This window comes from Dama dama, chromosome 9 (assembly GCF_033118175.1).
Source record: "Dama dama isolate Ldn47 chromosome 9, ASM3311817v1, whole genome shotgun sequence".
In the NCBI taxonomy this organism is placed as follows: Eukaryota; Metazoa; Chordata; class Mammalia; order Artiodactyla; family Cervidae; genus Dama; species Dama dama.
Window position 1 is genome coordinate 50,237,217 of NC_083689.1, and position 22,417 is coordinate 50,259,633.

Genomic DNA, 22,417 nt, shown 5'->3' on the forward strand with positions numbered 1-22,417 from the left:
CGGCTCGGCACCCGCGATCCCCGGACTTTTCAGGTCTGTCACCGTCGCCACCCACGGTCCTGAATCGGTCACCTGGGTTTACGGCCGTCCTTTCAGTTCAGACCCCAGCTCCGGCGAGCTCCGGGCTCCAGGACACCCCTGGGCTACGGCGGCGGCGGAGCGAGGTGAGTGGTGCGTGCGGCCGCAGCGCGGGGTTCCTGCTCTGCACCTCCAGACACCAGTGCACCGAGGGCTCAGTCCGGGAGTCCCCCGCGGCCTCCCGCTGCCGAGTCTCAGAGCAGTTCTGCAGCCTTGAATCCCCGCAGAGACACCTGGTGTGCGGCGAGCCTGTCCCCGCTGGCTCCAGCTGCTGCGCTCCAGTCGAGAGCAGGAGACTGAGCTCCGAGGCGGCCCCCCGAGCTCCGGTCCCGGGCGGTGGGGGGCGGGTCTGGTGGCGATTGTCCCCGGGGAGCGGCTGCGAACCAATGAGAGCGAGAGAGGACAGGGCTGCGCCTGCCCCCGGCCCGGCCTCACATCACTCACGGAAGGAGGGACACACAGGAAGGGAGGGAGGAAAAACACAGGGTCACGGAAAGACAGATGGATGAAGAGCCGATTACAGACCTATGAACAGAGCCACGCAAAACAGACAAGATGGACAGCAAACCGATTCTCTCTCTCGTCCTTCTCATGGACATTCTCCCTCCAGGCACAGCCCGGCTGGCTCCGAGCCCCAAGACTGAGTAGTTCTGGGAGGCCCAAGAGGCTGAGCGCAAGGGCAGAGGGTCCCAGAGGAGCTCAGGCTGCTTCCTGGGGACGCGCTCCTCCGCAGTGGAGGGCACCTGTGAGCTCACCTTTTCAGCGCACCTGAGCTGCAGTGTTCTGACACAGAGGGCCGGAGGGAGATGTGGCCCACCTGCCTGTAGCAGCCCTGGCAAACGCTTGCTGGCCAGGACAGAGGTGAGGGGTCAGCAGGACCAAGGGGGTGTCCCCTTTCCAGAAGCCCACACTGTTCACCTCCTTTGGAAGTTTTCCAAGCCTCCCAGATTAGAATGGGAACCAGCACCAGCCACCATGGCCCCTGGGTTCTTCAGAAGCACTGACTGCCCTGGGCTGTCATGGTCTGGCGCGGAACGGAAGGAGGCACTTGCCCCCAAGATTCTGAAGGAGGCACTCCCTTACCAGCCAGGGGTGATGGTGCTTCCTTCGCTTTCGCACCCAGGCATCTCACTTCTCACCTGAACCCCAGCTCTGAGACCCCCACAGGGTGAGCCAAGGGCACAGCTCTGTCTCCCCCATACCTTCTTCCCCCATCAAGGGGTACGGGACATGGGAGAGCTTGGTGAGAGCTGGCTGCAGGAACCGGTGGGAAGATGAGTTTATTATTCCCCTCTCCCCAGCTGCACCTCACACCTGCCCACAGGCTTAATTAACAAGAACTAGTAAGGTGTGCAAGGCTGCCCTTGGCCAGCACTCATTCCCTTAAAGCCCAGCTCAGCTCAGGAGAAACACCTCTGCAAGCTCTTTGCCTAACATGAAAATTTGTGAGCCTAAGCCCTGACCCTACAGAGAGTCTGACTGCTTGCTCTGTGAGATGCAGCTCCAGTGCCCCTCTTCAGTGTTTGCCTATAGTTGCATAGATGGGCCTGTGGGGTGCTTCCCTGGGCGCAGAGGGGGATTGTGTGTGGCGTGGGGAGGAGTGGAAACTGGCGGGACTCAGCATGATCCCATCTGCCCATTACGGTCCTGGGGCACTGCCCAGAGTGCTCCAAGGGCATAGGACTTCAAGCCGCTGTGCCTGGCTTCTGCTTAGCCCAACTTCTCATTTTCCAGATGGGAAAGCTGGCTCTGAGAGGGGCAAGACTTTGTTCATGTTAGCACAGGGCAGCCTCCACATAACAGTGTGCAGCAGCCGTGGATGTGGGCTACTCAGGAGAGGGGCAGAGTCCCTTTCTCTGAAGGCCTGAGCTATTTGAGACAGCATTCTATTCGGCCAGCAGGATCCTAGGGATCATATGTGAAACCTGGACAAGCCTCCTCAGGGCCACTGTCAGCCACGGGGAGAGTCAGCGTGTGGATTAACAGAGAGGGGTTTATCCAGGTGAAGCCCCTGCTGTCGGTAAGTCCCTGGGTTCTTTGCTTGCTTTTTAAGGTATAACAAAATTATTTTTAGTTGAATATTAATAAATTCTTTTTCATTAAAGATTGTGCCCATCTGAAATATATACAATGAAGGAAAACATCGAAATGTTTTTGCTTTGTAGCCTCAATTTGTGGTTTGGCCTGGAATTTCCTTCATGTGTTTGGGGAATCATGGTGGCCCTGCTGACCCCGCGTCCTCTCTGCTCTGCCCCCAAGGTCAGGTAAGACACTAGGCAGTGGTGGGAAGGCTGGGTGGCTTAGTTGGGAGGGCCTCAGCAGAATCAGGGACAGGCCTCTGTCCTGTATATAAAATAAGGGTTTATGGTAGGTGATTTCTGGCTCTGAAGTAGTGCTGTGTTCCCCCAAGAAGTGAGCACAGAGCAGGGGGTGTCTGCAAGAGGGTTTGGTGTGGATAGAGAGTTCCCACGGCTCCATTGCTTATGGTAGGAGCCGAGAAATCTCTAGAAATGCTCATTTGTCCTCAGAGCTGGGGCTTTTCATCATCATATTGCATTTTGCAGAAGTAACACATGCAAGGCCTTGCAGCCTGTGATTGGAGGAGCTGGGACTTGAACCTGGACAGTGGGCTTCTGTGTCCACACACTGAACCAGGACTGTGGGCCACCTCCGATTTAGACCAGTCCCAGCAGCCATGGTTCACAGACCTCCTCTTTCCCCAGGCCAAGCACTTGCTCCTCACAGCAACCTGTGAGATGGACATGCTAGCACCTCCATTTCTCCAAGGAGCAGGCTGCAACCTCGAGAAGCGGTGTCACCTTCCAAGGTCACATGGCTGGGTCTGGGCGCCAAGGAGCCTCAGACTTGGCAGCTTGAGCTCATCCACTCAGTTTTTTTTTTTTTTTTTTTTTAATGGACTTAGAGTCTGTACTCATTTTGTTTTAATAATTGTATTTATTTATTTTTGGCTGTGCTGGGTCTTCACTGCTGCACGGGTTTTTCTCTAGCTGCAGAGAGTTGGAACCACCCTCTAGTTGTGGTGTACAGGCTTCTCACTGCGGTGGCTTCTCTGGTCGCCTGCGCTTCAGTGGTTGCAGCACTCGGCCTCGGTAGTCGCTGCTCCCAGGCTCTAGAGCACAGGCTCGGTAGTAGTTGTGGTGGAGGGCTTTGTTGTTCTGTGGCATGTGGGATCTTCCCATCTCAGGAATCAAACCCATGTCTCCTGCACTGACAGGCAGATTCTTTACAACTGAGTCCCCAGGGAAGTCCCCACTCAGTCTTAAGCTGCTTTTTCTACTGAGAAACTTAGCAAAGAGGGTATGGTCAAACTGCCTTTCCTTTTGGTAAAGTTGGAGGAGGTCTTTTGCCCTTTTGGGTGGGGAGGGGGGGTCCTTTGGTCCAAAAGTGGGCACTGTTTCTTTTTGGAAAGTTGCTCAGAGCCCTGGGAGGGCGGTCAGGTTCCCTGAATATTCCCCAGCAGGAAATGAAACAAGACTGGTGCTGGGTAAATGCAGAGGTGAAGTTTACACAGCTTTTTACACAGGCCAGAGCGACCTTCCATTAGGGAGCTTTGTGTGTACCCATACATCTAAGTCGGGAAAGATTACGAAGGGGCTCGGAAGTAGGCTTTGACAGGCAGAGGCCGCAGGGCTGGGACCCCGGCAGGACCTCTTCCCCATTATGTGGTCACTGAGGGACACAGGCTCCCTCCCCGCTGGCCTGTCTGCCAAGAGACCAAGAGGCGATGGTGCCTTTCCTGCCGCGCTGGGGCTATTTGCTAGCTGTTTAATGGAAACTGGGGAGAATGCAAAGCATTGCAGCCCCAGGATTTCATAAACTGTGCCTCTCCGGCCCTCTGTGCCTGGTGAAGCTGTCTTTTTTTTCTTCCTCTTGCTAGGCGAATTATTATTAAAGCACTCAGCATCACCAAGAGGCTGGGGTGAAGATCAAGGCTGAAATGTTGCCGTCTTAAGTTGGAGTTCATTGCTGCCGGTGTGGGTCTCCCTGTGAATACTGCGTGTATTCAACTGCTGTGGACTGGCCTCCGCATCCTCCGTGAATGCTGGTGAAGCTGTTGCTCACAGACCTCTAATTCTAACTATCACCCCGGCAACGTTTGGTTTTGCTGTTTTGGTTTTGTTTTTGAGATGACTTTGGCAACTGTTGTGGTTGGTAACTGAGGTTGCTTTTTAGAACGTCCATTTTAGGAACTAAATAACAAGTAGGCCAAGCCCAAGCTCTGAAATGAAGTGATTTTTCCCAATGGAAACAGGCAGCAGTGGGCTTGGAGAATGGTCAGGTCAGGCCTTGTGAGGGCTTGCAGTCTGGTTTGTGGAGCGGGAAAACTGGAGAAAGGATGGGGAATGAGGGAGAGATGACTCTGGAAGGAGAGAGCTCACTGAAGGGATCGGATCCCAGAAAAGGGCATCTCTACCTCTGTCCTCTGGTCCCACGGGCCTGCCAGTCTCTCAGGATCAGAGGGTGGGATGGAGAGTCAGTGAAGCAATCCCTGGGCTGCCTGGGACCTGACGTGCAGGCTGGGGGTGCTGTCTCTGACTCTGGTGGTGGGATGTCTCTGGATGTTTTTTGGACAGCCTCACTGGTTAGTCGGAGAAGGCACTGGCTCCGCTCTCCAGTACTCTTGCCTGGAAAATCCCATGGATGGAGGAGTCTGGTAGGCTGCAGTCCATGCGGTCGCTAGGAGTCGGACATGACTAAGTGACTTCACTTTCACTTTTCACTTTCATGCATTGGAGAAGGAAATGGCAAACCACTCCAGTGTTCTTGCCTGGAGAATCCCAGGGACGGGGGAGCCTGGTGGGCTGCCGTCTCTGGGGTCGCACAGAGTCGGACATGACGAAGTGACTTAGTGGCAGCAGCACTGGTTGGTGCCTCAACATCCTTCTCTTTGGTCTCAGTGACATGTGACCTCACCTGCCTTTCTGGGTCCCTGGGTAGCCTCCAGCCAAGCGGGTTCCAGTGACATAAGACTTGCAGGTTACTGGGACATGTTGCCATCCCTGGGGCCCCATCACCTAGACTCCTCTGGGAAGGTCAGGGGTTTGCCTGAAGGTGAAACTGAACTCCTGCTGCTGCCTGGCCTAGCTGGATGTTGGGTGGAGTCACCAGTTGGGTCACTGCATGCTAAGGAAAGACCACTGCTCTGGTCAAGGATGGGAAGCAGGCTGAAGCCAAGTTGGAGCCAGCATATGCCGAGAGGGACAAGACTGTTGTTTGAAATCAGTAACCAGACTCAGGGACACCTGGGCTGGTGGGGTCCCATGGTCCCTGTTCCGGTATCATGGCATGGGGTACTTGGCCTGTGAGGTTACACTTGGAGGGACACTGGGGCCCAGAAGTTGTGACAGGCAGCAAGGCTGGGTGGGTGTATGTTCAGTTAATGAAGAGGCACCCCAACCCACCCCACCTGTGGCACGTTGGAGAACTACTTCATGGACGGGTCTGGAACTTGGTGAGGCCAGGGCAAACGAACTCGGTCAGGAAGGGCTGGCTGCTTTTTAATCGCATGTCCTAAGGTTTAGGACGCACTCGTCAAGTGGGGTGCAGGATTATGTTAGATAGCACAGGGGTGTGGTATTAAACAGCATTGAATCACACGATGCAAAAATTACTGTCTTGTAATCACCTTTAATTATTCTGATGATGGCAAGAAGAAACATTGATTTTGGTCCTGGGTCAGTTCGGATCCTCTGAGAAGCACGTGCAAGAGATTTATGGGTAGAAATGCCTGTGATGGAGAAAAGGCATGGGAGCTGGAGTTGCTGGAAGAGCTTTAGGTATCAGTGCAGGTCTGACACCTCTAAGAGGAGAGGGGGAAGGAAGGACTTGGTAAGAAGCACCTCTAACTAAAAATGTCTCATCCAGGCCAGTGGGGCGGTGGTGGTGGGGAGCATTGTCAGAAGAGCCCCTTCAGGCAAGATGTGTGCAGATGTGTGCGCAGCGCTGGGCTCAGAGGATGGTTAAAGGGTCATCTGTCTGGGGCTGGGGCTGGTGACCCTTTACACAGGGCTCCTGAGGCCTGGAGGAAGGGGCAGCTGCCAGGGTTGAAGTCCACAGCAGACTCATCTCTCCTTGGAAGACCCCTGCCTAACCCCCAGCCCTAGCTAACTCTTTCCCTCCGGGCTTTCTCCTGGGTGGGTGAGACCAGGCAGCCTCCAGCTGTTTTCTGATGGCTTTGATGGGTGCCTCAGATTCAGTCTTCCAAGGATGAGAGTTACACCCTCCGAGTCTGGGCCAAGGTCAGAGCCCAGGGTCTCAGCCAGACCCCCTTGAAGCCAGTGCTTTGTGTGGTTTTTGGTATCAGTTTATGCATGTCCTGGGCAGCCTATTGTGGCAGGATCTTTTCTCTCTAGTTGTCTTTGGACAACAGTTGTCTCTGTCTAGTTTCCACAGGAGTTCCTACTACCCCATGCTATCTTCTGTGGTCCATCCTTAGGGGCAGATCCAGGTTTTGTGGAGCCTGCAGCTGTTACATCTTAGGGGCCCTCTCTGAGAACAACAGCACAAAATTAGATTTTAAAGTAAATATTTATTTAGAATGAGAAACTGAATCAAAAGAAATTTTAAAAAGCTGACCAAGATCTAAAAATACAAGAAAACAATCCAGACTGGCTTCTGGGGCCATACCCTTCCATCCTCACATTCCTTGGTACCTGGTGTGGGGTGACAGCTCCATACAGGGTCCCCTCTCTGATCCTGCACCTTTGGGTCTAGACTCCAGTGAGCTGAGGCGGTGGGAGTGTTCCTGAGATCCCCAGTGGAGAGGGCTGACAGTACCTTGCTTCCAAAGTAACTGGCAACCCCTTAGTTACATGCGCTAACACTTGGAGGAAATGTATTTCTAATTCAGCCTCCTCTTGGCTGGATCACCCAAATTTCCATGGTTTCTTCAGCACCACACCACCCGAGGAAAAATGTAACTGGGGAATTTGGAGGGGAAAACAATAGTCTTAGCTGTCGCTTTTGCAAACTTTATAAACACACAACAGGTCAGCATGAGCTGGGCGGGGGCCTGAAGCTTAAGCTTCATAGCCTCATGGTAAACCCAGCTGAAGCCATCCTGAATGTGTCCCTTGCCAGAGGCGACCCGTTATCCTTAGATCTTGCCTGAGTCAGTGACGTACAGTGGCTCCTACTGAGCTTTTTGAAATAAAACTCATTCCCCTTAATTTTTATTCTGGTTGTAAAAGTAGTATTTGGGCATTACTGAGAAAATACAGACAAGGGTAAAGGAGACAGTGAAAGTCATCCTGGAATAAAACCAGTTGGCAAACAGTAACAATTTAGAATTTCACTCTTCTCCCAGCCCCTCCCAGGGGTTTGACATGACATTGATGTTGACAGGTTGGAACATCCAGACATCAGCATGTCATGGGCTTGCATTAAGTTCCTCCTTTCGGTCTGACTGGTTGCTCTAGAACATTCTTGATTGCCAGACTCCATTATTTTTCCTACCCAAAGCCCTTTAAGGCTCAGATGAGGGCCTGACCAGAAGTTGTGGCACAGCTGGGGGTCTTGATGAGCTAGATGCCTATTTTGGCTGCAGCACATTTGAGAGGGTGGGAAGGGGTCTCTGCTTGTTCACAGACCCAGATCTGTGAGCTGAAGGCTGGTCCTGCTTCCAACTCTGTCTCAGATACCTGGTATAGGGTGTGGGCAACAGTAGGGGCAGGGGATTTACCACTAAGAAGAACTGGGAAGGGTCATTAGGCATAACCTTAGGGTTCAGGTGTGGCTGAGCCTTTGCCTGGAAGGTATAAGGGATGGCTCAGGTGATCTGTAACCCCACCCATGGCCGAGGGCAGCACTAGCTAGAAAGACTTGGTCTGAGTCAGCAAGAAACTCTGGGTTTGGGGCCTGCAGGGAGGCATGTCTCCAACTCCTATCATCAGTATATCCTTTTCTCGGCTTCCCCAGAGTAAGCCTCCTGGGCAACCTGCAGGGAGGCTGGGCTGGGGCTGGGGAGCTTCAGCTCACTGTGCCTCCAGATTCTGCTCCAGAGCTGGGGTCCCAGGTGGGCACTGAGGGGCTGACTGTCCTCTTAGGGGTTGAGTCCCAGCTCTGCGTGGACAGGCATGCCTCCCTACTACCCTCCCATCTCAAGGGCCAGGCTGCAGACCTGGTTCTCTTCTAGAGGAGACTCTTCCATGGTGGCGGGACCCTGGCAGCTGGTCCGGGCTTCCCACAGACCCTGTCTTCATGGACACAGATCCTGAAGCCACTTCTTAAGCTGACAGGAGGTGGGAAAGAAGAGACATCCTCTGACAACTTTTTCCATCCCTGACTAGAATGAGGCAGAAAATCCAGGTTTACACAATTTTGAAGAGTACTCTTTCAGAAATAATTAGAAAATTATTTCTAAAAGATTATTCCTAATTTCCATAAAAGATAATTATGTTTTCATTTTTTTCTTCCAAAGTTTTAACAAAACAAAACAAAAAAAACAACTAGGTTTCTCTCTCATGAAAGTCCTGGGGATCCCAGTTATCTTAATTTTGGAAAAGTCCCTCCCTACCGCCAGTCACTCCCGTTCTACAGCTGCCCCTCAGGCAGGACCCAGGGGATGTGGGAGATGGCTTTCATTTCTCCCCTGTCCTTCCACCTCTGGGCGGTGTCATCTTGTCCAAGATTCTGGTCAGAGACTATGGGCAGAAGGAACCAAGGATGTGGGGTCAGGCCAGAGAAAGGGCCCCTGCCTGAAGAAACAGCACATTGGTCAGGAAGAAATCTGAGAGAATGTCCTTGACGGCGAGGGAGGGATGAATATGTCCATCGCCTGATTCATGAGGAAATGTGATTATTTTAAAAAAAAGTTTTAAGTGAGAGAACTGACGCTGTCCTTTAAGTGGCATTTTAAAACCTAAATTAGAAACTACATTAGCATTGCCATTTGATGCTGAGGCGCAAGAAATTTGACCTGTTCCTTCCCTGGGGCTCAGGCTCCCAGGTCAGAAGTTAGGGGGTCTCCATCTGGGAAGGTTTCTCCTAGGGAGTCATGTGTGGTCCCTATACCCCAGTGCTCCTGGGGAAGGGGCTTCTCCCACCACTCCTTAAGGAGGCAGCCTGCGGGCTCTCTGCGAGATGGGAGACGTGGGCTGGATGACTGGGCATCATCTGGCCCCTCTTTGAGAAAGCCTTTGAAAATGACACCCCCCAAGATACAGTGTTGAGTGGGTTTTCTCAACTGGAACCAAAGAGAGAAAACAGGAAGATGCATGGGAGTGTTAAGGGCACTTGAGATACGCCAGTCCCCTGTCCAGCCTGGCTGGGTCTCGAGTTCATCCGCCCAGGCAAGACTGGCAGTGTCCCGCGCCGCCCATAAGCATTGCTGAGCTGTGCGGTGGTGTTCTCGAGAGACCCACTCTATTTCTCCTCATGGTACCCCTTCTCCCCAAACCCTTCTGAATCACCTGGGAGCTTTAAAAATGCAGGTCCTGGCCTCAACCCCAGAGATCTGAATCTAGCCTTTGGAGCTGGGAGTGTGTGTGTGGGTGCACGCGCATGTGTGTTTGTGTGTGTGTGTGTGTGTGGGAGAGAGAGAGATGTCCTCAAGCGCTGACCAAGGCGCCCCCCTGCGTGTCCTGACACCGGTGATCCTTGTGAGGCAGATGGCAGTCAGACTGTCCAACATGAACTGCCTCAGGGAGTGCTTGACAGATTTAACAAAGGAATCAAATGATCGGCTTTTGGGTTTCAGAAGTCGAGGCCTGGTTAGGTTTGGAGTAAGACATGATGAGGAAGGGGAAGGCTGGGGCCAGCACGCATGGTGCCTTTGGGTGAACTGTAAAGAGGTGTCTTTCTTCTTGGCAGGGCAAGGGCAGATTTTAGCCTCTGAGAGAGCCCTCACCCGCAGCAGGCCACACACATACACACACACACTGCTCTGCCATATGGGGTATTCCTGTGCAAAGGCAGATTTCCCCATCCCTGAAATTGAGAGATCTCCTTGATCTTGGGGCAGGGTCTGGTCAGAGGTGAGGCGAGCAGAGCTGGTGGGGAGATGAGGTGCTTAGATGTTTGGTGGGTCCCTGGGAGGGGGCACGGGGCCACTCTGCTTTGGAACAGAGAACAGAAACCCAGATAGTTTTGGGGAGCAGAGGGAGAGACCAGATAGCTTTCTTAGGTAGAGCTCTAGGGAAGAGGCAGAGGCCCCAGGATGCGGACGGCTCCCCAGCCCCACCGGGAGTGAGGCAGCAGAATGGCTCCTGAGAGCTCACCTTAGCACCCTGTGGAGGAGCCGGGGGTGGAGTGTGGGGCACAGCTCACTTCCTCCGGCTCCGCAGTGGTTTGGAGACTGAAGGAGGGCTTGCGTGCCCATGCTCTGAGAAGGCCACGAGAGTGGCAGGAGGTATCTGAGGCCGGCTTTTGGATGGGAATGAGGGTCTGTGGAGCAGGGACTTGCAGGACTGACCTTTCAGAAGCAGAGAGAACGGTGGCGGTGGACAGAGGACCACCCACCTTCAGCTGCAGAACTGAGCGCCAGGACCGTAGGTGTGGGGACTCAGGACTGAGACTTCTGTCACTTCAGGGGACAGAGCCTCGCAGAGATCAACTAATGGGAAAATAGCATGACATTCTAACCCACTTGAGTTTGTGGATTAAGAATGATAGACTATGCAAAGAAAATCATAAGTAAATACCTCCTAATAATGATCTCTCCATGGTAGGACTAAGGGCAATTTTCATTTTCCTCTTTTTGAGTGCTGCAGCTTTGAAAATTTCTCCAGTGACCGTGTTTGCTTTTTAAATGAGAATAATAATTTTTTTGAAAACACTAACTTGCTTTTTTCCCTCTCTCTCTTCTCTGGGGTTCTCATTCCTTAAGTGCCTCATCCATCATGCTTACTTCCACCCGTCTGACCTCCCCTCCTTGCCTGGGCCTGGTAGACAGTGGCTGAAGGTGGGGCTGGAGTCTAGGAAGGCAGTGGTTCTAGTCAGGAGTCCTAGAGTCATGATGACACTGATGATATCACCACCAAGGACACTTTTCCGTCCTCTCTGCAACCATTTAAGAGGGTAGCGGCCAGGGATGTGGGGGGAGAGATGCTCTCCGCATTTTTCTGCCTCGGAGAGACTGTCTCTCCATCCCCTAGGCAGGTTCAGGCTGAGCTCTGCTGAGCCAGACAGTGTGGGCTGGGCCTCTGCACTGTCCAAGCTCCCAAGTAGCACTCTGTCCCAAAAATCTGCTCCTCAGGCCCCTCCAAGCCCTTGCTCAGAGTCTCACTCTGAAACTGCAGGCAGAAAAGGCCCACGCAGGCCAATCAGGCCACTTCAAGAGAAAGGGAGATGATGACAAGCCAGTGGGGCCGGTTAAGGCATCCCCGCCTGGGAGGGGGGCGTGGATGAAAATAGAACGGAGGCAGGAGAGGGGGTGGCTTAGTGAGCTGGAGGGCGAAACATGCTGATTATTAAAGAGCGAATTACCTGGGTCTAATTACGAGTGCACTTAAACATCACATTGCCTCCTGATACACAACGGAAGTGGCTCAGATTCTATCACGAAGAGTCAGAAAGGGTGATAAAAATAAAAGATGGATCTCAGCCCTGTGTCCTTCCCCTCTCTTCCTTCCTGCCCGTCATTAGTTGTGGTAGGAAGAGGAATGCCCACCCCCCAGCTGACTTGCTCAGCCTGGTGGGAGCTTGGAGCTTTCTCCCTGTCCTCTGTTGGCAGAAACTGCCTACATAGGGATGGCAGAGATGGCACGATGAGGCGTCCGTCTCAGGTGGTCCAATGCCAGGACATCCAGGAAGCTTGCTGTCCTCACTGGGGCGGGTTGTGAGCTCAGAGTTCTGCTCTCTTATACCGGGTGGACCCTGACGTCCCAGGACAGAAAGGGAAGGGACCCTGCCTGTGGCCCTGTGCAAGCATGACGTTTCCTCACTTCCAGGAAACTGGAGACCAAATCCAAATGAGGCCATCCCTGGAGAAGGTTATTACTCCATCCCTTGTCAGTGTTTCTGGTCCCTTGATTGAGTTTTCACTTTGTAATAATGCTGTTTAATAATGGTTATGCAGCAGAAGATAGAGTGGTGTTGAGTTCCTCATCCCTACTCTTTTTCTTAGTGCCTGCAATGTTTTATCCCCCATCTTCTCTACATGTCCAAATCTTACACATCTTCCAAAGCTGGATCAGCCCCGCCTCCTTGGTGCAGACCAGAGAGCTAGCAAGAACACTGGATCATGTGTCCCGGCCCCATTCCTACTGCCCATCATTCAGGTAACTTGATAACCATGTTGTCTGGCAAGGGGATTTCTGTGACAGTGTCCTTCACACTCGGCCATCAGAGTCACCCAGGAGCATCTTAAAATACAGATTCCTAGGCTCCACTCCCTGTCTGTCCATCTACATTATCAGCGAGTATCCTGGGGGATGCTGAGGCAGGGGTCCTAGAACTGCACTGAGAAATGCCCTGCAAATTGTGTCCTTCCCACCCCAGGCTGCCTCCAAGGACAGGGCTTCCACACGCGTTGTCCAGCTGAAGGGCGCCCCTCCCATTCACCTGTGTTCATGGGCACCCACTCTGTACCCAGTCCCATTCACTGGGCTCGGGGCCCCCCTGCGGTTAAACTTCCACTCAAGGGGGCCCTTGCATTACATAAGCTCTTTCTAAGCAAATAGGGTAACAAATCCTGCCCTGCCCACCTGGCTGGATTGTTGTTTTAATTAAGTGAGACCAGGGATGTGAAAGTGCTCTGAGAGCTATAAGATTGGGAATCAAAGGCAGAGTTATCTATGCCCACTAGGCAATGATTCACTGACTGCCTTGTGACATTTCCTCTGCACAGGCCACCACACTTATTAAAAATCTCACAAATCTACTTAACTGCTCCCAGCTGAAGGCTTGGCTTTGTTGAGTGGCTGCATTCAGCTTGTTCAGCAAAGCCTGCCTCCTTCCTCAAGATGGCCAGGGCTGTTTTCTAGGTTTTCTATTGGTGGATAGAAACAGGATTTCATCCCAGGAGGGGCAAAAGTAATCCTGGTAGTTGGGAATCCTTGCTGTGGCTTCATTAACACCTGCTGACTTTCATTCTTGGGCGGTTTACTGAGGCCCCAGGAGTAAGTCATCCTCTTGAGATGGATGGGTACGGTTCCTCTCCTCTGGTGAGGGGTCCAGGCTGCAGTACCTCTGAGTTATCTGTTGCTTGGGTGAGACGCCGTCTCAAAACTCAGAGTCGTAAGGCAACACTTTATTGTTTCCCGTGATTCTGTGGTTGACAGGCTTCAGCTGGGCGGTTCTGCTCCCCGGGGCTGACCCCCTCCCCTCCAGCTGGGCGCTTGACCCCAGTGGAGAGGCCCAGAGGCCTCTTGTTCTCTGGGCTTCTGAGCTGTGCAGCCGAGCTTCTCTGCGAGGGCAAACCTGTGAGCACGGGCTTATGGAGCCACGGCTGGGGTGGAACTGGCTGCCCCGAGTCACAGGACCAAGCCTGGCGTCCACACGGGAGGCAGGTAAGGAAAGGCAGGCGTCCCCAGAGGCGTGTGTCCTGGGGGCCCTGATTGCTCATTCTCCACAACCTCACTTTCTTTCTTGGGAAGTCACCCCAATACGTGGTGGAGCAGGGCAGCAGCCAGGCCTGGGTTCACCTGCCCTCTTTCCACCGGCATCAGTGCTGCTGGGCTTGGAGGCCTGGGGTGTGACTTGGGGGAGGTTACGGACTCCCGCTCCTGTGGTCTGTGTCAACGGTATCTTCTGTCCCTGGGCGACCACAGCCTGCAGGGAGGAGCTTCAGAGGCCTGGCAGGTAAGCAGTGTCTCGGAACCTTCCCCGCTGCAGTAGCGCAGCTTCACACACGTGGCCTCTTTCTGGGTGTAGCCTACAGAGGGGCCTCTGGGAGCCCAGCACAGGTTCCCAGGCGCCATGAAGATGGAGCCAGACACACGGTCGCTCTCCACATCTGCTTGTGTTGCCTCAGGTCTCCACTGCCAGGGGACCCATGTGGCAGTATGCGTGGGGCTCTGCCTCTGCCTCCTCTGGCCAGAGTACTAGGGGCTTGGGCCCAGACCATTCTCCCCTCCAGATACCTCTCATCATGTCTCTGACTGAGTGGTGGGCCTCAGGGATGACCAGTGGAGGTCTTGGCATGCCTTGGGTCACTTCAGAGTTGTAGGTGTCTGGCCGGAACCCTGTGGGTAGACGCGTACCGGGGCTGTGTAGGGGCTGAGCGCTCCCTTGGTTTCCTCATTTTCTGTGCTTTTGTCTTAAACCAGCAGCTCTGTTTTCTGGAAGAGGTCCCTTCTGTTTCACCTCAGGCTGACTCTTTCATGTCATATGTATGCAGGGAGAGGACAGATGGGAAGGTCTTTAAGAATCAGCAAAATGGCATTTCTACCCTTTGGGAGAAAAACTGAGGATGTGTCCAGAGTGACTAGAATACTGATCCGTGCCAACCTTCCCCTTGCAGCCTCAGCACGGTGGGAGTCGTTCAGCTCTGAGCTGGTGCCCGGGGACCTGGAGGCTCAGAAGTGGAGGGGGTCGTCACAAGACACTCTGGCCCCCAGACCCAGGGCCTTTGCCGAGGCCCCAAATGCATATTCTGTTCACGGTGCTGGTGACAGACAGTGATGATGCTGGGAGCGCCTTTACGTGAAGACGCGTCTGAAAAAGCAACTAGGTGTGTGTGTGTGTGTGTGTGTGTGTGTTTCCCCCAGAATATTCACCTTCAGCCAGGCTGCACAGGATTTGGGGGCTTCTAATTTAGTTTGGCAGGCTGGGGAGCCACCAGAGACTCTACTTTGCTGGAGTGGCTGTCTTGTGATTGATTCGAGCTGAGAATGAAACCCTGCGGCTCTGCTCTGTTCTCTCACTGAAATGATCAGGAGTTACTTCCTCCCTTAAGGAGACTGACCCAGCTGGGGTCTGGGGTGGCCACTGCTCCCCTGGCACCACCGGTCCAAAAGATCTCACCGGTACAGATGCTGGGCTTCATGCTACTCTCCATGATCTAAGCTCACTGAAAGCAGGGCCGGTCCCCCACATCCAATATTCAGTGGTATTGATGCCTATGTCATTTGAGTGTCCACTTCACCAGCCTGTACCTACAAATAAAGCTACATTTCCTATTTACAGCAGGAACCTCGTCAGCTACAAATTGGTCATCCTCAAACTGTTTGCTGGTTATTTGCGGGCCTGAGTGGTAACTGCCTCCTAGACAAGGGTGATAACTGTAGTCACCATCTCTTCTCCCTTGTCTCCCTTTCTGCTTTGCCCTCCCCTCTTGGCCTCCCCACTATGCACTTCTGGCAAAGCTGTTGAGAGGCGCCCCACTGGGGCCACTGTCCACCACAGAAGTGCCCAGGGTATCAATTCTGGATCCTTCCAGAGTGAAGCCTGGGCAGAGCAGAGAAATGGGTCCTCTCCCAGTCCTGAGTTGCACCCATCTCCTGGTCACCAGAGCAGCCAGTAGGTCCAGCGTCTTGGGGTTTCACTCTTGAAGAGTTTAGCCAACCTGATGCCATCACCCACTGTCCAGAGCCTCACAGAGTCTCAACAGAAACAATCCTGGTAGTTTCTGGCCCTTGCTCCTCTAACTGCAGAATTGCAAAACAGCCCTGGGGGGAGGGTGGGACAACTACATACTAGAGTTCTTTCTGTGTTTATCAGGATTCTGAGGATGTAAATAACACCCAGAAACCCAATGCAAACTGGCCTCAACAAAAATGGGACTATATACGGCACCAAAGGGCTCAGGTGGTAAAGTGTCTACCTGTAATGCAAGAGACCCAGGTTGGATCCCTGGGTCGGGAAGAGCCCCTAGAGTAGGAAATGGCAACCCACTCTAGTATTCTTCCACAGAGAATCTCATGGACAGAGGAGCCTAGAGAGTTACAGTCCATAAAGTCGCAGAGAGTTGGACATGACTGAGCGACTAACCACCCATGCACAAAGCTGAGAAGGCTCCTGGAACAGGCCCCCAGGTGTCGGAAAAGCTACAGGAAGAGGGCATCAGGGCGAGAATGTGGCACAGCTCCACTCTCCACCTTTCCTCTCTTCCCTTCCCTCTTTTTTTCTCTTCTCTCCCACCTCCCTCTGACCTCTGCTTCTTCCATCTCCTTAATTTCTCATCTCTGGCCTTGCCGGCAGACAGCCTGTCTCTGTGTGGGGGGAGAAGTGTCTACCGGAGTCCCAGATTCACATTCTCCTGTTCAGCAACCTTACTGGGAAAAAGGAGCTCTCCTTCCCAGTGTGCACACGGATAGCCATCTCAGGGCAGGCATGTGATCGCCTTGCTCAGGGCTGTTTTGGATTCAGGGGCACGGGGTCCTCTGGTGGGTTGGGTTGAGGTTAGGGTGAGATCTGCTTCCAGCCAAAGAGGGGGTCACAGCCAGTACGAAGCCTGCATGACCCTGCCCTCCCCTACCCTGCATCTGCCTGCCCCTCTTCCTCACCCTTACCCGCCAGCACATGGGGCCCTGGAGGTGATTATGTGGAAGGGGCTCAGTTAGAAGCTGCGTGTACTGTGAGTGCTGAGTCTGCACCCAGACGCCTGAATGGGTCCTGGCATGCTTGTCTTTGGATATATGAGGGCTTCTTTGGCCTTCTGCTTCTCCAGTGCACTGCAGGGATAGGCAGACCATTGGCCTGGGGATGTGTAGGATCAGTGCCGTGGGACCACGGCCTCCCCTGTCAGCGAGCACAGCTGATGGGCTGCTGGGTCCAGTTATACCTGATGCAGATGCTCTGAGGCTGTGGAATCCACACTTTTTAATCATACTATAGTGAGAGTGCCCTCCTCCCTGTCTTGCTTGCCCAGGGGAGCCCCGTCCTTGCCCCTCCTCCTCTTGCCTCCCTGGATGCCCAGGTGGGGCAGGTGGGCAAGGACATGGCCTTCCGGCTGTGGTCCCATCTCTACGGCCAACTTGTCCTCCACAGACAGGGCCAAGCTGCCTCAGCCTCTCAGCTCTCAGACCCTCCCCTCCGTCCCTCTCACGACCCTTCTGGATGGGGAAGAGTCCTGACTCCTCAAATACCACTTCTTTCAAATTTTTTATTCTTCCTTCAATCCTCTCCTTTCTTTAAAGACTCAGGCCTTTGGGAGCCCAAGCCCTGGACACCTTTCTTTTTTTTTCTCCTGTCATTTTCTCCCTAAAATGCAGGTCATGGGCCATCCCTGTGGCTTGACTGTGGTGGGGAAGCTGAGGGAGAAAGCTGGGGCATTTCTCCAGGAAGAGCCAGCGAGGCAGCCTCTGCTCCCAGGCAGGGAGGAGGCCGGGGACCTGGGGAGCTTGCTGTGTCTGCAGGGAGGGTGGAAGGGGCTTTGCTCTTTGGTTAAGCAGCCTGGGCTGATTGACATCCAGGTGCTCCTCCTAGAGTCCCTTCCATCTACTAGTTCACCCTTCAAGGGATGAGGGGACAAGATGGGATAAACATAGAACGGGGCGTGGCCTCCCTGCCCCAGTGGAATCAGAACTCCTGTCAGCCTCCAGGAGCCTGAGCTCTACCCTTTACATAAGCATTAATGAACACTTTGAGGAGTGACAGGCTCTGGGGCTGCTGCTTATTTTTAACCAGACACCGAGTGGGACAAGGTGTCTCAGCCTCCCCCAGGCAAGCAGACCTGAAGGTGTCTTGTGAGGGGCTCCCCAAGCCCGGGGCTGCTAGGAGCAACTTCTGCAGAGTCACACCCGTGTTAGGGAGTCTCCCCGGGCCTGAGCTCTACTGGCCAGTTTTTCATCTCCGGGGCCTCAGTGGGACGGGGGGAGATGCTCTGTGATGGGCAGAGGGGGCCGGCTGTGCTTTCTCAAGTGTGTGAGCTCTCATCCTTCAGGAATAGCTTTGGACACTAATTGCGGGTTTTTGCCCAGGAAATGTTACTAGGATCTGTCACGTCCTACTAGCAACCATCAGATGGTGACAAGTCGCTGGAGAACTTGCTGCTTAACCACTGGTTACCCGGAAGCCTGGACAGGGCTACGTCTCCCAAGTCCCACATGCTCAGGTTACAAGCATACACTAAAGTCACAGAAATCTGAAGTCACAACTGACGGAAGTGCAGCGGGCTGCACGGGGACGGGTCGGGCACTTTGGGAAGGGTGAGTCTAGGGGCTTTTGGTTTCTTTCTTCTCCTCTCTGTCCCTGTGCCCTTCTCAGACTCCATTCTTCTGCCTCCTGTTTCATTTTTCCAAGAGCTGCTTCTCCTGCCTGGCTAGCTCCATAGGAGCCAAGGAACTGGGGGAAAGTGAGGGAAGTTGTCAGTGCCTGGAAAACCACTGCACGCCTGCACCTGGCTCCGGGTTGATGGCTCCGCCAGCCCTTGGTTCCCAGGCCTCCCCAACAGCCTTCCATGTAAGAGATGGCCCTCCCCCAACCCCTCGCCCCTACGAATCCGTTGGGTCCATTGAATCCTCTCCTCTGGCAGCCACAAATCTGTTCCTGGATTACCATCACCCCCAGACGTGGCAGCCAAAGCCTAACGGGTGCTGCTAGTTTTCCTTCCCAGTTTTCAATTACTCAGTGGGGCTTGTTTTCCTTTTATCTCCCGAAGGGGCACATTGGAGACTTAGGTTTGATAGGAAAAGGGCATCCCAGGATTTGAAAATGGGGTTGCTGGCTGTTGCTGGTAGAAGGCAGATAGGGAAATTGCATAATGCATCTTAAAATGTTGATTAGCATTTTGAAGTCAATCCGCGCAGTATCTGAAAGGAAATCGTCCCTGAAAGTGTTGGTCATTTGTACCCACAGTTGGGAGGCTGATGTGCTTTGTGGGAAGAGTAATTTATGTATCCTCCTCTGGACACACACATGCCCCATCCTTGGTACTTGTCTGGGGACTTGGGAAATTCTACTGAAGGGATTCAGTCCTCATCTGCAGGCTCTGAGGGCTAGGGATGAGCATTTGAGAAAAACCTCAGGTATTCTCTCCATAACGACACACATCACAAAGACAAGCTCCTGATTTGATGGGAACTTCAGGACTGGCAGGTTCTTTGAAGTCCATTCACGGACCTCACATGGCCCCCAGGTAGAAAACTCCTGGAGCAGAGTTTATGTCTGTAAGGGCCCCTGCACACACAGATAACCCTGGTCCCTGTTGGGTGCCTGTGTATCCTTCTTGCTGAGGGTTTTCTTGCCTGGAAGGCCTGGGTTGGAGTCACATTTCAGGACAGCTTCTCTAGTCACCCATGTTGGCTGCCAAGGTGCAACAAATGTAACCTTTCTCTCCCCCCATCCCCCAGCCCCTTAGAAATGGGGACGATTTAGCAAAACTGGGCCTGTTATTCCTTATGGCAACAATTAGCTGGGCTGGGTGTCCACGCCCACTTGAGGTAGGCTGTGGCTGTCTGGCTTGTCACAGCCTCTCCCTGACACCTCAATGCTGGAACTATTTCAGTTCTCTCTATCACACCATTTGGTCTGCATTGTTTTTAGAGCAGGAATAAGTAAACAATTTATCTCTGAAGATATACTGCATATCACAGAACACAGGCCCCTCATACGTATACATATAGGAAACATTCATAGTCACACACGTATACACACACCCTGGGTATCTGCAAGGCATCTGAATTTGAGACCTTGATCCTCTTCCTCTTCATAGGGTTGTTGTGAGGGTTCAGAGGACGGATGCCTGCAGAGTCCTCAGCAAGTGCCTGGTACTCAGCAAGTGCTCACTCAATACAACCAGCTGGTGTTATTAGTAAGTGATTCTTCCGGCCCAGCGGCATCTTCTCCAGCCAGCTCAGACTGGGCGTTGCTCAGGACCGGGGCGCCCTCTGGTGGCTACTGTCTTTACACACACACATCAGGTCCCTTTAGAAAGATTTGGGCTCCTTTCACCCAGATCCCCTCCCCTGCCACTCAAGGGGAGAGGATGAGAGGTAGGGTGGGGGAGATTGTTCCACTTTCCTCACTTCCTTTGTCTCCTTCCTGACCTCGGCGAGCTTGGAGGTCACTAGGTCTGGGGACAGGAAGAGATGCTTGGCGGTGGGGGTTCCTGGCTGCCTGACTCCCCTGGGATTGCCCCCCTCTCACCTGCTCATTCTCCTTCCAGGGCAGCCTCGCTCTGTGGACGCCCAAGGCCGCCTCCAGAGAGGACGCCAGACAGCGGGAGGGCAGTGCATCCAGAGTCTCCCCGGGCTATTATGAGGTAATTTTATTTCTTTCCATTTCAGGTAAAAATAGTAAATACAAGATAATTTTCATAAAGGTAAAAATACATCATTTGGATTTTGTTGTTGTTCTCTGAACAGTGCTACCTACAGTACAATTTTTGATTTAGGATTTTTAAACTTTTTTTTTTTTTTAATATAAACAAATAGAACTATTTTGCTAGTAGGCTATCTGTGTTCTCATCTGGCACTTAAGAATAGATCACAGGTGACCGCCCGGTTCTTCTGGGTGTGTGGGTCAGGGGAGGGAGTGAGCAGGGGTGTGTGGGGTGAGGTGGTTTGTCTTCTTGCACGCAGACAGCACGGCGGTCTGTGTGCGGTGGGAGGGCACGAGTGTGCATCCGAGATGGCCTTTTCCTGCGCTGGCCATTGGGACATATGCCCCATGACTGGACTGAAGGTGTCCCCACGTGTCAGGGGGCCACTTCCTCCATTCTTCCTGTGGTCGAGTTTCTCACCCAACAGCCTAGATTCACGATCATTCTGGGTCCAGGCAGGCCACTGGGCTGCAGATGCCAGCAAGGCTGGTCAGGACAGAGCCAGTGGGTCCCCTAAGAGTCCTAGAGGAGTGGGCCAGGACCCCTCCCTACCAGGGCTGGTGGCCAGGGCATCCCACCTGGCCTTGGAATGCTGGTAGAAGTCACAGGTGCCGATGGATGCAGGCTGCTAAATGTCTTTGCCCTTGTTCACCCGCAGGTGGTCTTTGTTTAAGTTCTTCCCAAACTTCTCACTGAGTTGTTGGATGAGGTCGGCCAGCTCTCCGGTAGCTTGAGATTTCTCTTCAAGGAGCTCGTAGCGCAGGCTGGAGATATCTTGCTTGATTTCCTTCAGTTCGCCTGCAAGGACAGAGGAAATTTCGGTGAGTATGAGCCTGCAGAAGGGGCTCACCCTAGAGGCATTTGAGGCTTGCCTTCTTCCAGCAGAATGTCAGGCTACTGATCCAGCCCCCCAGGGTGGAGGTGAGGCGACGGGAGGTCTGTTTCCACCTAAATCCCACCCAGTTCCTCCCACTAAAGGACATATTTGTCCGCTGAAGACCCTTCTCCCATTTCTGGTCAAGCTCTCCCTGAAGGGTTTGAGGTAGACAGAGGAATCAAGATCAGGGTGAACTGCTTGCACCTATTTTATCTTGATAGAACGTTGGTCTTGGAGCCATTAAAGGCAGATTTTAAGACTCTGAGCGGCACCCTTGTTAATTTTAACATTTCTTTCTCATCATGCTTCATGTTTTGTCTTGTCATCATTATTTGCAGGGAGGAGGAACTCCCAGGCATCTGAGGGAATCAGCTCGGCTGATCAGTGGCCATGGCTATGGAGCCAGGCAGCCTCGCAGCACCAGGGTCTGCCCAGATCACGCAAGCAGCATGCCTCACTGGAGCACCGCGGCAGGCCTGACGCCGCCTCCTTCTATGGTGCGGGGCCACTAGGTAGGGTTTTCCACTCATTTCCACAGTGAGCCACGTGGTTAAAGGTCCACATGGGCCTGGGCTGTGGGAATCTTCTCATTCGCCACAAAGTGGGGTTGAAAGGTTCTTGCCTGGTTTGGGAGATACTGGACTTAACTCTTGACTCAAGTGGGAGTCCACTGCCGGGGGACACATTAGCCATACCTATTTTCCAAGTATGCCTGACACACAGAAGATGCAGAAGTCTTAAAGCTATAGTCTGGCCAGTTTTGACAAAGGCATACAGCTCTTGTTTTCATGGGGGCTTCACTAAGCCCTAGTTTCATGCTGTGATCCCCATGGCATGAAACCTGGACAGCCCCACCTTCTCTAATCAGTTACATTCCTGTCAGTCACATTACACACTTCAGAGGGCTGGCTGCCATGGTACCTGGCTGTGTTGTATTTGAGACCCAACAGTAGGGTGGACACATGGGCTGCTGCTCAGCTCCTAGACAGTGTCAGCCCAGGGGTTGTTCGGTCATTGCTGATCTTGAGGCTGCACAGTGATGTCCCAGGATGAAGCAGAGGGACACTAAATGACTAGGCTCCTTCCAGAGGCCCCTGGGACCCTGGCAAGGGAAAGACTTGGTACCTTCACTCTTGGAAGGTAGCAAATATTTGTCCCAGGTGTCTCATGAAGATTAATTACCTGGTGTATGGTAATTCGCTTTTCACTTAAGAGTAGCTGCTTAAAATAGACTGGAAAATAACCCAAACAGTGAAAATAATGTAGTTGGCAAACTTCAGCGTGCGTCAGAATTAATG

General features: G+C 53.1%; 1 protein-coding gene and 1 long non-coding RNA gene across 2 annotated transcripts in view; one reads left to right on the forward strand and one right to left on the reverse strand.

Moving 5' to 3' along the window:
* The first annotated feature begins 32 nt into the window (after window positions 1-32).
* On the forward strand, window positions 33-20,915 carry LOC133062408 (uncharacterized). Its single transcript, XR_009694161.1, has 7 exons — window positions 33-164; window positions 689-939; window positions 1,980-2,098; window positions 2,244-2,342; window positions 3,977-12,317; window positions 20,087-20,182; window positions 20,901-20,915. It is a non-coding gene; the product is annotated as an uncharacterized LOC133062408 (long non-coding RNA).
* The window catches only part of TRPC7 (transient receptor potential cation channel subfamily C member 7), a 140,562-nt gene continuing 138,336 nt past the window's right edge, over window positions 20,192-22,417 (reverse strand). Inside the window, exon 12 of the mRNA XM_061151351.1 lies at window positions 20,192-21,040. Coding sequence (XP_061007334.1) covers window positions 20,871-21,040 — 170 coding nt within the window. The 3' untranslated portion in view covers window positions 20,192-20,870. The remainder of the gene's footprint in view (window positions 21,041-22,417) is intronic.